Source organism: Caretta caretta, chromosome 11 (assembly GCF_965140235.1).
Source record: "Caretta caretta isolate rCarCar2 chromosome 11, rCarCar1.hap1, whole genome shotgun sequence".
In the NCBI taxonomy this organism is placed as follows: domain Eukaryota; kingdom Metazoa; phylum Chordata; order Testudines; family Cheloniidae; genus Caretta; species Caretta caretta.
The window spans coordinates 27776892-27792512 of record NC_134216.1 but is presented as its reverse complement, the minus strand read 5'-3'; the positions used below and the strand labels follow the sequence as shown (position 1 = coordinate 27792512).

The following is a 15621-nucleotide window of genomic DNA, read 5'->3' as shown; positions in this document are numbered from 1 at the left end:
TACTACAGTTCCCAGCAAGCATCGCGCCGAGACGGGCTGATGAATGCCAAGGCTGTCAGGGAAACCGAACTAAGAAGTGAAAGTAAAGCTGCATCGGGCTGTTGCACGGTCGGGGCCAGGCGGCCAGCGGTGCAGTCATGGCAAGCGGCTCGCACTGGGTGTGTTTCTTTTTATCGCGTGCAGCAGAGGGGCTCCGAGCTGGCCCGGCAGGACTTCGGGCTCGAATTAAGGGTAGCGGGGCTTTGGACGCGGGGGGCTGCGTGATGCATTCGTACCGAGCGCCGCGCTGCACGGTTCGCAAGAGGCTGAACCCGCGGAACGGCCCGGCCCTTCTTATAGCGCGTGGAAAACATCGTGGGTCAAATTCGGCTCAGCCTGCCCTCCAGTGCGCGTGACGCTGTTCTGGGGAAGAGAAATCTCAAAGGGGATTCACCCCGAGAAATCCCCCCACACCGTGCCAGGGCAGGAGCAGGGTTTGCCTCTCACGGGCCTGCCCCCCCAAAACTTGCTGTTCGTGGAGGAGCTGCAGGAGGTCAAGGCCATCCATGCAGAAGCCCCATGCCTCGGTAGCCTGCACTGGCTCTGGCTGCCCCTAGCCCAGCTGCTGGGCCCTGCAGTTGCAATAGGGCCTCGGAGGGGGAGGGACTGTATTATTTTTCCTGGCTAATTCCCCCTTGTCCCTACCTGCCTCCGTAACCCAGCACAGGAACAATATTCATCTGTTTTATATGCCGAAACAGTAATTGTGTGGTTTGAATGGATAACAGCACATGAAATTGCTCCAGGCCCGGTTAAATAACAGTCATTCTCTAGCAAGTTCTTTGTAATTTAAGGAAACACATTGAAAATGTGTACTAACCAAAGTGCTGGCTAGCTATTATTCCTTAGCCAAAGTAAACGGTCATCGTGGGTTGTATTAAACCTTTTCGAAGTTAGTGGGTGTAAGAGCCCTCTTTCATTCAGGCTAAACGTAAAGAAGCCATTAAGTCCCTCTGTGTAACTAGGTGGCTAAAATAACCCAACACACAAGCACATGACAAAATTTGAGTTAAAGCTGAACTGTATAGCTCAGCGGGTTTCCCTGGGGGCTACGGTTATCACCTGGCCGGTATTTGACAGGCCTGGCTGTTAAAAAAAAAAAAAAAAAGATTTGCCAGAAAAATAATTAATTATGCCAGAGCTTTTTTTAATGTGGATCTAAAGATTTGCATTATCATCACAAAAAGAAAAGGAGGACCTGTGGCACCTTAGATACTAACAAATTTATTAGAGCATAAGCTTTCGTGAGCTACAGCTCACTTCATCGGATGCATTTATTTTCCACTGAATGCATCTGATGAAGTGAGCTGTAGCTCACGAAAGCTTATGCTCAAATAAATTGGTTAGTCTCTAAGGTGCCACAAGTCCTCCTTTTCTTTTTGAGGATACAGACTAACACGGCTGCTACTCTGAAACCTATTATCATCACAGTACACTGGGATAAAAGTTTGTGTCCAACTAAAGAGGCTGCAGGGTTCCCACTTCCGCAGTTTAAATAACAGATCAAAACTGTTGAAAACACAGCAGCTGTCTGTCCATCAACATGCAAGCGCACCGCCTATGTGTATGAGAAAGAGGGTTTGAGTCATTCAAGGGTGAGGAGACATGCAGTGTTATCAGTCTTATCTAAATACTGTACTTTAAATACTGTAAGTGGCTGTTGAAGGGGGGGGGCAGGGTTGTGGAGTTGCCTTGTGTTTGGGGTTGCAGTGGGCTTGCCTTGGAGCTGAGGTGCCTTTTTTTTTTCTTCATTTCAAAGGTGGTAACCCTACTAGGGACGGGTACAGCAAACACCTGTCACAGGGGCTAGGACATTGACTGGTAGAACTGGGGGGGGGGGGGGGGGGAGGAGGGAGGGGGGATCTGTCATGAGAGAAACACAGAGAAGGCAGCAAGGGACCAGCCACAGCAGAACTGTTAGCACTATCCTGAGGGAAAAAAGCTAAGAAAGAGTGAGCTTTTGGGCCAAGTGCTGGCTAAAAGAGAGAGTTGGGACTGTGAGCAAAGAAATTGTCTTTTGCTGCTTGATTCCTGCTCTGTTCAGAGAAACAGGGTTTGTACATGTTATTGTAAACAAACAGGATTGCATTAGAGATACCTGAATCTATCATCAGTTTCTCCTTCTAGAAGAAACAAACTTCAGGGCCGCAACTTTGGTTAACCAATCAGGTCAAAACCAGGTAACCCTATATATACTTCAGCCAGCCAGAAAGCAGCGTGTTCATACAATCAATGTCAGTTTAAAACATGTATTTCTGTGCATGAGCTCTCTGGTTGACAAAAAGTAAAAGTCTGTTCTCAAGACGAGCAGAGTGCAATTTATTTATTTAGTGTTCACATAGCAAAGCAATAGTATTCTTAGTGGCCAAGTGGAGCTCTTGGAACACCACCACTAATTTGGCTAGCAGGCAGTCCTCAACAATGTGTATCATTGTTTGATCTGCACCACAGCTTGGATTGTCTTGAAGACCCCAACGCTGTTGATTGGCTGCACAAAGGCCTTGCCCATTCCGGAATCTGTTAAGAAGGACACACTGACGACTTGTCAGGTCAAAGACGGGCAGGCAAGCAGTAAGATGCAATAAGCAGAGTGCAACAAGCTAATGCTACAATAAACTGTTATTTTACTGTGTTAATATTCCATCAGCTAAATGACTAATGACTGCAATAGAATCCGTTTGGAAGAATCCATGCATTTGTGTGCAGCACCATTGACTTACATGGGATCCCACTGTAACATAGGAGTCTACACTTGTAGATCCAGTTGCAAAATCAAGGCTTAAATCTGTGTGTAACAGCGTAGCACCCGCCTCTCAAAAGTGCCCCCTCTGCTTAGGTTTGTCCGTGGTCTTTAGACAGTCCCAGCCTGGTATCAAGGCACACCCCGAGGGCTTCCTCTCTGGAGGCAATGGCTTTGCCATCTTGGTCTGTTCAAGCCCAAGTTTTCCAGTTGGGCTTCTTAGTCGTTCAGATCCCTTTTAGGGGGAGTTTACCACTGCCCAATTGTAGGCCTGTTCCCCAGTGGGGGGTGGAGAGGGACCCAGGCCTGCCCACTACTCTGGGTCCCAGCCCAAGGCCCCTAAGAATAGCAGTCATGCACAACCATGTCCCTTTAACTAACTGCCTTCAATTCGTGGACCACTTCCCCACAGCCCCAGCCACCACAAAAGCTTCACCCTTATCTCAGGGCTCATCTGTGTTCAGGCCCAGCAGCCAACCAGGAGCTCTCTCTCATTCCCCTGGTCCCTGCTAGCACTGAGCTATACATAGTGCTGCAGCTCTCTTTGGCCAGCCAGGAGCTCCAGCAAAGAACTGTCTCTAGCTCTACAGCTCTTTTTTATATGTCCTTCCTGAGCCCTAATTGTCTCTAGTGATACAGCTCCTTTTATATGGCCTTCCTGGGCCCTGATTGGCTGCTTCCTGCAGCCTTTTTGATTGGCTTCTTCCTCTGCAGCCACTCTAGGCTGCTTGGAGGACACCTCTTTTGCTCTTTTCCTGGGATGGATGTGGCAGGACTCTGAGGCTCCAGCAGGGGTCCTCTGGGCCTAGTTTAGCCCATCACATTGTATCATTCAGATTATTTGATGAATATCACAGGATTAACAGTTTCAGTCTTGCAAATGCAAGTCTTAGCTTTCTCTTGACATTCAGGGCCAAATTCTTTGCTAGTATAAGTTGGCACAACTTCAGTGGAACTGCAGTAACTTATATCAGCAGTGAACCTGGCCTTTATTTTCCATTGATTCTTCTTCTGTAATTTGGCATTTATGTAAAAGCAAGATATTAGAATTTTGTGACACTATTCTTTTCTTTTCTTTTTCTTTTCTGTTCATGCAACCAGACAGCATTCTTTCGATGTACTGTTCCAACATGCATTACAAACAATGAGAGCATCTTTGTCTTGGATACCTTCTCAAAAAACATAAATAAATTAAAAGATGCAGCATCTATAATTGAAATAGCTTCTTACTTAAATATTGTCTTTTGAAATTAATTCCTGTATTGAAAAAATGTAGATATAAAAGTATTAATATTCTCTATGGCAGGGGACTCAAACTCAATTTACCTTAGGGCCAGTGCCAGTCCTCAAATCCTCCCAGTGGGCCAATAATGTCACTGAATATGGTGTTCAGAAAAGAAAATGTCTATATTGTATTTTTTATTTCAAATTTCTTAGGAATAATAAAACTGTCATACAACTTTATACAATTTTTCGCCTGCCAGAGAGTTTTTAGTGCTTGCGAGACACCTGGTAATGCTTTAGTTCTGTCAGTTTGTTGATGTTTGGCCTTCGTGAGTGAGCAGTTGAAACCTTCAGGATTGCAGCAAGGTGTGCATCAGATAGTTGTGTGCGGTATTTTGACTTGTTTATATTCATTGTGGAAAAAAGTGATGCTGCCTCCATGGCTGACTCTGCCCGGCAACTAGTGATGCTGCCTCCATGGCTGACTCTGCCCGGCAACTAATGATGCTGCCTCTATGGCTGACTCTGCCCAGCAACTAGTGATGATATCTCTGTCCCTCTCCCCCAGCCATGGGAGCTGTGGGGGGCGGCGCCTGCAGCAGACATTGCCCCAGCAGCATGACTGCATGTGTCTCTCCTCCGCAGGCCGCAGTGGGGAGGTTCTTGGGCCGCAGATGGCCTGCGGGCTGGGACTTTGAGACCCCTGCTCTGTGGTATCTCATTATTATTCACTCATTTCACTTCTTCAGCTTATGATACAATGGGGTCTACATTTTTTTCCCAGTGAAAGTAACATTTTAAAATTGTGTAGAATAGAGATATAAACTAATGGGATTCATGTTTATGCCCCAGTATCAAAATTAAACATAGTCACCTCAGTCCTCCTCTTGGCAGCAGTATACCATTATAGAGGCACAAATTCAAAATCTATTGATGGTGTTGCTTTGAAGAAAAATAACACTACTATTTAACTCTTATATATCACTTTAGAAGCATTATCAGATTAATTCATCCTCATATCTCCTTGTGAGGTAGATGATTCAGTATTGGTAGCTGCATGGTACAGATGGGGAACCGGCGGCCTAGATGTTAAGGACCCAAAGGCACAGAAGGGGTCAGTGTCAGACCTGGAACTTGGGAGTTATTTCCTCTCATTCTTATGGTCATACCACTAAACCACATTTTTTTGTGTGTGAGACCGCATATCTGTCTGATAACCTGGAGTGGCAGGTTCTTTTACGGATTCTTTATCGTAGAGAAGGAGCCAGTTATGGCTTCTTGACCCTCTTTTTGCCACAGTACTGGGCACAGGTTAGAGCAGCCTCAGGGCTGCTTCAGCATGCCAGCTGGCAAGGCCTCCTAAGGGACTGTCTGCCAGATGAGTGTTCTAGCCATGCCTCCTTCCCGCCTTCCCAATCCTGTGCCAGAGGCTATATAGAAGGTGCCAGTTCTGGCTGCTGTTTGCTTTCTGGGAACTCCCTCTAGCTCGGGAGTTGCCTGTCTCCAGTCCCATTGTGCTGTCTGAGAGTGGGGTAAAAATCTGCCCCACAATTTTATCAAGATGAACAAAAAACAAATTGGCTTATACTGAAGAAAATCACCATTTCATAAGTAAAACTTATAGCTCTTTAAATGTGAAGCCTGATCAAAATAGGGCTCATGTCTTCTCATATTAAAGCTTTCAGGGTGCACTGCTACGCTGTCATTGAATCTGGCTTCTGACTCCCTTTGGAAATAATAGACTGGTGGTCCACGTAGCTGTGAATCCATGTCAGTGAAAAATTATCATTCTGTGGCATGTTTTGCAGGCTTTATAACTGCTATGCTAGCCCTGGCTCTACCTTCTGCAGTGTAGATCCAGAAGAGAGCTTCTTACAGTAGTGTAAAGAATGTCAAGAAAAATTGAACTGGCTCACAGCCACTCAGAAATTATTGACACTTCATTCCTATAGATGGCTCCATGACGAAACACTAAATTATTTACTTCTCCTTAAATCAGTGAACTGTTACAAAACCTCTCTCTCCTGAACAGTAAATAGTAGTTGTGACACTGAGCCAGAAAGGGTTAAGCAACTTGCAGGCTAAATGACCCAAATTCAACCTTTAGAGATATATTAGTATATAATGATTGTATTTTTTGGTGTGTTGACATATATATTGTTAGAGATTGACAGTGTACCCAAATGGTTCCTGTCTGATGCTGTATTCTGTTAATTCATAGGTCGAAAGGAGAAAACATTTAGATGAACTGTGAATGTAGTAGTATCATTTTCTTCATTTCTCTTTGAAGTTTGTAGTAAACTACCTATAAATGGCAGGAGATGGGCAGTTGCCTGATGCCAATCTGTGCAGCTAATTATGGGTGGTGCTTAGTAAATAGAAGGTTTTACTGCAAATCCACAATGCTTTATCCAAGGAATGCTTGCTATCGAGAGGCTGCCAGAGAATTATAAGAAGAACTCTAGGGCCCTGATCCTGTAACTCAGATCTGCTTAAGCTTTGTCATGGGAAGTTTGATTTGCAAGACTGAGATCTCCAGTTCGGATCACCCTGAAATTGGATGTTGGAATGTAACCTAAGGAACTTATTCTGAAAGAACTCTTAGCAGCTCTAAAGCTCACCATCTGTACTGTGAAAATGACCTAAGAATTTTATTCAGGTCTGTTTGTATAATGATCTTTTAACCAATACTTCTTTTTTCCCTAATAAATTTTAGTTTAGTTAATAAGAATTGGCTGTAAGCCTTTATTTGGGTAAGATCTGAATATTCATTGACCTGGTGAGTAATGTGTCTGGTACTTTGGGATTGGTAGAACTTTTTATATGATGAACAAGATTTTCAGTAATCCTTGTCATATTTGACTTGGCTGTCTGGGTAGGAGCTCAAGGCTGGATTGTTTAAGGGAACTGTATTTCTGGCTTCTGGGTAACCAGTAAGGTGTTGTAGAAGCTATTTTGTTGATGGTTTGGTGAATCTAAGTATTAGAACTATCCACTAGTTTTGGGGATTGTCTGCCCCATTCTTTGTACTTTGCCCTGACTGAGCAATCTCAGCATGGCCCCCCTTGGACTCTGGTCACAGTAGTACTTTCCAACTCTATTCACACACTCAATGTTGGAATCAGAAAATAGAACAAAAGTAGTCTTATTAATATCACACCAAATTCTGCACATTTTAGAAGCCATTTAAGTCTAAAAGTCTGCTTTTCACTTGCTCTGCTTTGGCATTTGAAGTTGATGTGATTTACACCACTAGTGTAAAAAGGCCTTAGGCCTGGTCTACACCTAAAATTTAGATTAACCGTGCTACATCTCTCAGGGCTGTGAAAAATATCATGCCCTGTGCAACAAAGTTAGGTTGACCAACCCTCCCATCTTGTAGAGGCAGCTAAGACAACAAAATTCTTCTGTTGACCTACCTACCATCTCTCTGAGAAGTGGATTATGTACGCTGTCGGAAAATTCCCTTCCTTTGATGTAGGAAGCCTGTACAGTACAGCGCTACAGTGCACAGCTGCAGCACCGTAGCTGTGCTTCTGTAATGTAGACAAACCTTTAATGTAAAGGAAAATTAAGCCTGGAGTTCTTTGGTGAAATGTTCTATGAGGTCTATGGAGAGAATCAAAAGTTTATTCAGCATTCTTCCTGCTGCAGGAATGGAAGGAGGTGTATTATGGATCTCTGTACAGGAGGGATGGTGTGACAGAGTGGATATCAGAGAGGTACTGGGAAATCTCTTCTGGGGAGGGAACAGCTAATGGCATAAGTCATTGCACGTATAACTTGTATTTACAGTGTGTCGTGTCTCTGTCCACAGGCCCCAGGACGAGCTGCCAACTCTAGGAAAACAGTTGTGGTCTCTGGTATTCCAGATGGCATTGTGAAAGATGATGTCATGGCTGACATATTGATGATTCATTTCCAAAAGACAAAGAATAGAGGTGGAGACGTGAAGGATGTAGTTTATCCAACAACAATAAAAGGAGTTGCATACATAATCTTTGAAGATCAAGAAGGTATTCATATTAACAAATAACATAATTGTAACCAAGAAATAAGAGTATGTAATTTAGAACATTAAACTTAAAACACTACACATGAACGCCCTCATATTAATCCCAAATTTTAAGATTTCCTCTTGTTTATTAAGGGCAAAAATGTGAATAGGCTTCATGCAGCGTATTTGTGTCTTTTAAGACTAGTAAAAGAATAAATCTATAACCTGCATAGCAGATGAGATTTTTATAGTCAAGCCTTGGGGAATAAATCTCTGCCAATTAATGTTCTAAGGAGACAGGCTGCTCTCTCTCTCCTCTGAACAATTTTGAGAAATACATAAAATATCAGGCAAGAATACTGAGCAATGGGGAAATTGCTAGGGAAACCATCAAGAGAAACACATGTATGAAGTATTCCAACCATCAGTCAGGAAATAAAACATTATCATCCTCTTGCAAAACAAAGTGAGTCTGAATTTTCTTCTCAGTTACAGAGAATGTTCTCCAGAAAGATGAACACAGACTAGAGGACAAGAGGTTGGGCAGGTATTATCCTCTGAAAATATCTCTCTATAGTGAACACGTAAGTGCTTCCATCATAGCGTCCTAATGGTGTGGTCATGCCTCTGGTGCACTTATTAATTGCTTTTATTTTACACGTATAGGTCTTCACCTGTGTCTCATCTGTTCTCGATTTGTCCATTTTTGGAGATAAATACATTTTGGAAGATCTGGTGCAGGAGCTTAAGAAGACTATCCCAGCCTTGAGCTTCAGTCCTTTGCAATCCAATGGACAAATTTCTGTTCAAGGGTCATTCCCAGCAATCAAGACACTAAAAGACAATTTGTTATTAAAAGCAAATTCCCTTTCAGGGAAGGGCAAGAGGGGAGAGAGAAAGCCAGATCAGAGACCTAACATCAGGATCCAGAAGTGTGGACTATTTGTAGAGCCAAATAATACTTTTGTCCATAATGTAAACAGGAAAGAACAAGTGGTTGTCCTTGACACAGATATATACTACTACATGAAACATTTTTTATACAAGGAAAGTCTGGCAAAATACAATGTTGTAAGTCATGGAGTCACAGATGGTGAGATCACCACAGTATATCTAGAAAATGCCAGAGCAAGTTCTGATTCTAGAGAATTAGAAAGGGCCAAAGAGGGAATTGAAGATTTGTCTGCAAAACTTCACTGCAGATTACGTAAAGAAAGATTCTCTCTTGATGGCAACACCAGACCTGAAAGGCAGAAATATAAACAGGCATGTGAAAGCATAAAATCCCGATTCCCCAAAGTTCTGGTTATTCCTTATGATACTCACATTGATGTGATAGGAAGTTCCTCTGAGACATATGAATTTACCCAAGAAGTGAATAGAACAGTAAAAAGCCACTTCCAAAAGAGATTCAGGAGGTAGAAGTCATTTAGGTGCTGTAGGTGATGCCTGCGAGCTAGGAGTTCGTGAGAATGACATCTCTTACACCAAAGTACAGTCTCCCAAGGGCGTTGATAGAAGCCCTATTACTGGGGACCTTTTATAAAGGATGTTTTGCACTTCTGTAATTTCCAGCTGAGGATTTCAAAGCACTTTGCAAACTTCAATTAATTAGGGCCCTATCCTGCTCCCATTAGAGTTTTGCCATTGACTCCACACAGCACCCTAATAGTATTAGGAGCCTCATTTCACACACTGTGGCTCCTCTATCACTAAAAGAAAATGCAGGCCCTTCTATATCACAGGTGATACAGTCCTACAATATGTGCACAGGCACTTCTCAAAGCACAGGAATCATGGACACCAAGACAAAAGTCCCAAATACTAACTTAAATTTCAAACAAGTAGCAAATGTCCTCTTCATGCATCTGGTGAAATTAAAGTGCGTAGAAGTTAGTTTTCGTAGTGAATGGACCATCCCTGTTTTATGGTCTCTATGCATCACAAACGAGTGCCTCTTGTGGCTGTATTAACATACACTCTTTTTATGCAAGTTTTTGTTTAATAAATCACTTAGTTTTACATGTAAAACATGTTTTGATAAACTTTTTTCTTTCTATATGCAGCAAATTTAAAGTAGTTTTATTTAACCAATGAAAAAAGTAAATGCTGTTTTTGTGCATAAATTGAATTCTAATTTCCATCCACATATATCTTGACAGAAATTATAAGTAAAAAATTAATCATAATCTAGTAAATAAAAAACATGCACCAATCACTATTTTGTAACCAAAAAATGGTGCAAATTAGGAATCTGAATAAATTTATGTTAAGCTACATAGGCTCATTGACTCATAGACTTTAAGGCCAGAAAGTACTACCATGATCATCTAGTCTGACCTCTTGCACATTGCAGGCCACAGGACCTCACCTACCCACTCCTGTAATAGACCCATAACCTCTGGCTGAGTTACTGAAGTCCTCAAATCATGATTTAAAGCCTTCAAGTTACAGAGAATCCACCATTTACAGTAGTTTAAACCTGTAAGGGACCTGTGCCTCATGCTGCAGAGGAAGATGAAAAATCCACACAATTCCTTAAATAACTGTGTAAAGATACAGTGTATCCTCCTGGTTAGCAGAAAGAAGTAGCAAATTTAATGTAAAGGCTCTAATTGCAAGTTGCAAGTAAACATATTTTAATGGTTTCCAACCAACAAGAATTAATCTTTCTTTAGGAAAATAACTAAGGTACAAATGCAAAAAAAAAAAAAAAAGATTAAAATCACTTATTTAAATCAAGGTTTCCTTCTTGGTGGTTTAAATTGCTTTGCTTTAAATCAATCCACCTTACCTGAGGCAGAGAGTATATTGAGGGCGGGGAAGAAGGGATTTTTAAGTGTTTAAGGAATAAATAAGAGGCCATTCAGATACTATAAGGGATAAACCAAGTAGGTATTGATTATCAGAGAGGAACCTGGGGATACTGTATATTTGTTTGTGTTAGCAGGTAGCTACAGAGAACGGGAACATTGTTACCTGCCTTTGGTGTTCTCCTTGCAGGAGAAGCTCCTTGTGATAGAGACACACCCAGAAGGTGGAGCTTTTATACCTGGGAAGGGTGCATGAGCTCTGACCCCAGAAATGTAGTTTAGTGATTGGTAGTCATTTTGTAGAAACGTTTCCTGTTTTTTCAGTCAGCTAACCCAGCCTCCCACATTCAAAATGCATATTAGGCACAGATAAGTGATAATTGGCCTTATTTTCACAGGACTATTGAACTCTCACTGACAGGCAGCTGCAGCTGCTCAGCATCTCTTACAATCAGACCAGTTATTTGAATATCTCTAAGTTTTGGAATGAAAGTGTTGGTCACTGCATTTAGACTCCTGGCTTTGCTTCTGCTTACGCAGTTATTGACAATGCAGTGAAATGGACACTGCACTGGGCAGCACAGCATGGGGAAGAGGTGACCAGCCCTCTGTGGAGAAAGAAGTGGTTCGGGACTATTTAGAAAAGCTGGACGAGCACAAGTCCATGGGGCCAGATGCGCTGCAACGGAGAGTGCTAAAGGAGTTGTGGAGGTGATTGCAGAGCCATTGGCCATTATCTTTGAAAACTCATGGCGATCGGGGGAAGTCCCGGACGACTGGAAAAAGGCTAATGTAGTGCTCATCTTTAAAAAAGGGAAGGAGGAGGATCCTGGGAACTACAGGCCAGTCAGCCTCACCTCAGTCCCTGGAAAAATCATGGAGCAGGTCCTCAAGGAATCAATTCTGAAGCACTTAAAGGAGAGGAAAATGATCAGGAACAGTCAGCATGGATCCACCAATGGCAAGTCATGCCTGACTAATCTAATTGCCTTCTGTGACAAGATAACTGGCTCTGTGGATGAGGGAGAAGCAGTGGATGTGTTGTTCCTTGACTTTAGCAAAGCTTTTGACACTGTCTCCCACAGTATTCTTGCGAGCAAGTTAAAGAAGTATGGGCTGGATGAATGGACTATAAGGTGGATAGAAAGTTGGCTAGATTGTCGGGCTCAACGGGTATTGATCAATGGCTCCATGTCTAGTTGGCAACCGGTATCAAGTGGAGTGCCCCAAGGGTCGCAGATAACACTAAACTGGGAGGAGAGGTAGATAAGCTGGAGGATAGGGATAGGATACAGAGGGACCTAGACAAATTAGAGGATTGGGCCAAAAGAAATCTGATGAGGTTCAACAAGGACAAGTGCAGAGTCCTGCACTTAGGACTGAAGAATTCCATGCACTGCTACAGACTAGGGACCGAATGGCTAGGCAGCAGTTCTGCGGAAAAGGACCTAGGGGTTACAGTGGACGAGAAGCTGGATATGAGTCAACAGTGTGCCCTTGTTTCCAAGAAGGCCAATGTCATTTTGGGATGTATAAGTAGGGGCATTGCCAGCAGATCAAGGGACATGATCGTTCCCCTCTATTCGACATTGGTGAGGCCTCATCTGGAGTACTGTGTGCAGTTTTGGGCTCCACACTACAAGAAGGATGTGGAAAAATTGGAAAGAGTCCAGCAGAGGGCAACAAAAATGATTAGGGGACTGGAACACATGACTTATGAGGAGAGGCTGAGGGAACTGGGATTGTTTAGTCTGCAGAAGAGAAGGATGAGGGGGGATTTGATAGCTGCTTTCAACTACCTGATAGGGGGTTCCAAAGAGATTGGAAGAGATCTAGACTGTTCTCAGTCGTAGCAGATGACAGAACAAGGAGTAATGGTCTCAAGTTGCAGTGGGGGAGGTTTAGGTTGGATATTAGGAAAAACTTTTTCACTAGGAGAGTGGTGAAACACTGGAATGCGTTACCTAGGGAGGTGGAGGAATCTCCTTCCTTAGAAGTTTTTAAGGTCAGGCTTGACAAAGCCCTGGCTGGGATGATTTAGTTGGGGACTGGTCCTGCAGGGGGTTGGACTGACCTCCTGAGGTCCCTTCCAACCCTGATAGTCTATGATTCTATGACACATATTTCCACAGCAAGTCATCACATTCAGCAGTGAATCCTGTGAACAAGAGAGGAGTAATAATTTCCTGTACAGATGTAAGCAACCTCAAAATTGTACTGAAAAGTAACCAATCACTCTAATAATTAATTACAGAAACTAGGGATGGAAAAGACCTTCATGTCATATTGTCCGTTATCCCCCATGCCAGTGCCTGATTGTTTCTGGCTGTGTTTTACAGTTCAGTTTTAAATGTTTCAAATAGTGGTGTTTCTACCACATTGCCAAGGAAATAACTCCACGATCTAATAGAAAATTAGTTAATATTTTAACGTTTAGTTAAATATTTTCTGGGTCAGAGATCCTAGGAGCAGTAACTGCCTCTCTCTGTGCATTTGTACTTTCCTAGCAAAAGGGGATCTCATTCTGATAGTTGTCAATGCATATAATTAACAATAATCATAATATTTGTATATGCTTGGAATGTAAAAAAACTGTACAAGTGCTTACATTGTTCTATGATGCCTGTCACCTTGGTATCTGAGGCTAAGTATAAGTCTTAGTTAAAACTGTGTCAGAGCCATTACTAAACCCATCTTTTAGGGCTTCATCATAAAAATTAATGGACTTTGTCACTTAATGTGGTGTAATGATCTTTTGCAAATTTGGCTCTCTCAGTATCCACTGTAGTGGAGAAGCAGGGGAGAGTGAGTTAGGTTTTTAAATAGTTTTATACTATGTAATATAGGAATGTACATAATGGTTTGTCACAACAAGACAAAACTACCCAGTGTGTTATATTTTATATCTCTTTTATATTATTTTGAGGGTGCATCTATCGGTAGATACTCAAATTATTAAAGACAGTAACTGTGCACTTTTAATGGAAAATAAAATTATTTAAAATCCTGTGGGCATTTCCCTTTAAAAGAAACAAATAAACAAACAAAACCCCCCTAACTTTGTGCTTTTGGTATTTTCTTGCCATGACAAACTATCAGCCTTACTTATCATGAAAATGGAAGGTCCAGTTATTATGTTTTACCAAACCAATGCCATTGTGGTGCATGACAATTTACAGTCAAGGAAGAAGACAAGGATAAGAATGAGCTTAAGTACTTTGCTGTATCACAGTCTCAGCAGGGATGGAAATTATAGAATGTTTTGAAAAGATAAATTCCGTTCATATTTGTGCTCATTTCCACTACTCAGACTGTAGTTGTTTTTCTCTTTTTACATAATTTTTAATATATTCATTTTTTCTCTACCGTAATTTATATAGAAAACCTATCTTAAAATTTCACGTTTTTGTCTTTATGGCATTCCTGTTTCTTATTTCAGTTCATTGTTTGTGTAGAGGTGTTTTCATTGTATTTAACTTACATTATAAAAATAATTTAAATTCCTTGAAAAGAATAAAGAATTTAATAAAAATTGCTACTTCAAATAACTGTGGGTCAAATCCAAACAATATCAGTGATTCTGTCTCCCTTACAAATCAGATGTCATTTGAACTATGATTTAGAAACAGTTGCATAGCCCATCCTGCTGTCTTTATGGTCTTTGTTACATGGTATATATTTATTGCAATTATATATAATAGGGTTTTCTTTTTCTCTCTGTACATTTGAAAATAGTAATTGAAACTTTTGAACAGACAGCAAAAGGGATGCAATCAGCGGAGACAAAGGAACTAGAACACAAGGAATGAAATTCACCCAGGTAGTAAGGACCAGAGAAAGCCCTCCGTGAAGCTGAGATGAGCGTGTGGGGGGGTTGAGGGAGGGAAGTTCCATTGCACAGAGGGTGAATGGCTGAGGAGTTGGTATAAGAATGGCCAGACTGGGTCAGACCAATGGTCCATCTAGCCCAGTATGCTGTCTTCTGACAGTGGTCAATGCCAGATGCCTCAGAGGGAATGAACAGACAGGGCAATTTAATGAGTGATCTATCCTGTTGTTCAGTCCCAGCTCCTGACGCTTACAGGCTTGGGGACACTCAGATTACGGGCTTGCACCCCTGACTATCTTGTGTAATAGCCAATGATGGACCTATCCTTCATGAACTTATCTTTTTTTTTTAACCTGGCTATAGTTTTGGCCTTCACAACATTCCCAGGCAACAAGTTCCACAAGTTGATTGGTTGGTACTTAGGTGGATTCTGCAAACCTTGTATAATAGTAATAGCTACCTCATTATTCACCTTTAAATCTCTTCTTGAACCTCTCCTTTGCTCTGATTCCTAGGGAAAACTTGACAGTGGTTAAGCAGCTGCTGTGCTGTGAGCACTGCTCATCAAACTAACCAGTATTATCTCATTGTTTCCTTGAATTCCCCCATCAAAATGTATCAATCTGTTGTCTCTTGACTTATATTTAGATTGTAAACTCTTTGAGGAAAGGGTCATCTTTTAGTTCTGTTTGTACAAGTGCCTAGCACAATGGGGCTGTGGTCTCTGATTAATAAAATTACTAATATAAATTATTATTGTATGTTTCAGATTTTTACACATAGTCTTTATAGCAGTTCTGCAAAAACAGCCATGATGGAAGGGGACAGGGTGTTCATGAAGGGTCAGGGCCTTGAGGTCAATGACTACAGACCATATGGCACTGACTGAGATGTAGGAGGTGTGTAGAGGGCAGGAAATGCATCTACTGTTTCAGCTTGGGAACTGGAATAGTGACTGGAAAGTCTATGGAGCTGGCTT

At 41.9% G+C, this 15621-nt stretch overlaps 1 protein-coding gene across 2 annotated transcripts; it reads left to right on the top strand.

Annotated features, from left to right (window-relative positions):
• Positions 1-15392, top strand: RBM43 (RNA binding motif protein 43). Of its 2 annotated transcripts, XM_048869152.2 has the most exons (5): positions 62-158; positions 7658-7725; positions 7821-8019; positions 8490-8584; positions 8667-15392. In XM_048869152.2, the coding sequence occupies exons 2-5, from the start codon at positions 7660-7662 to the stop codon at positions 9420-9422; spliced, it is 1116 nt and encodes a 371-aa protein (XP_048725109.2). In that variant the 5' UTR covers positions 62-158; positions 7658-7659; the 3' UTR covers positions 9423-15392. The 2 variants fall into 2 exon arrangements, with proteins under 2 accessions (XP_048725110.1, XP_048725109.2); XM_048869153.2 differs by lacking the exon at positions 7658-7725 and having other exon boundaries at positions 1-158.
• Positions 15393-15621: the final 229 nt, after the last annotated feature.

Coding starts and splice junctions, on each gene's coding strand:
- RBM43 (XM_048869152.2), top strand. CDS start 7,660: ATGGAAGGAGGTGTATTATGGATCTCTGTACAGGAGGGATGGTGTGAC. Junction 7,726..7,820: donor ACAGAGTGGATATCAGAGAG/GTACTGGGAAAT, acceptor CTCTGTCCACAG/GCCCCAGGACGAGCTGCCAA. Junction 8,020..8,489: donor AATCTTTGAAGATCAAGAAG/GTATTCATATTA, acceptor TTTTCTTCTCAG/TTACAGAGAATGTTCTCCAG.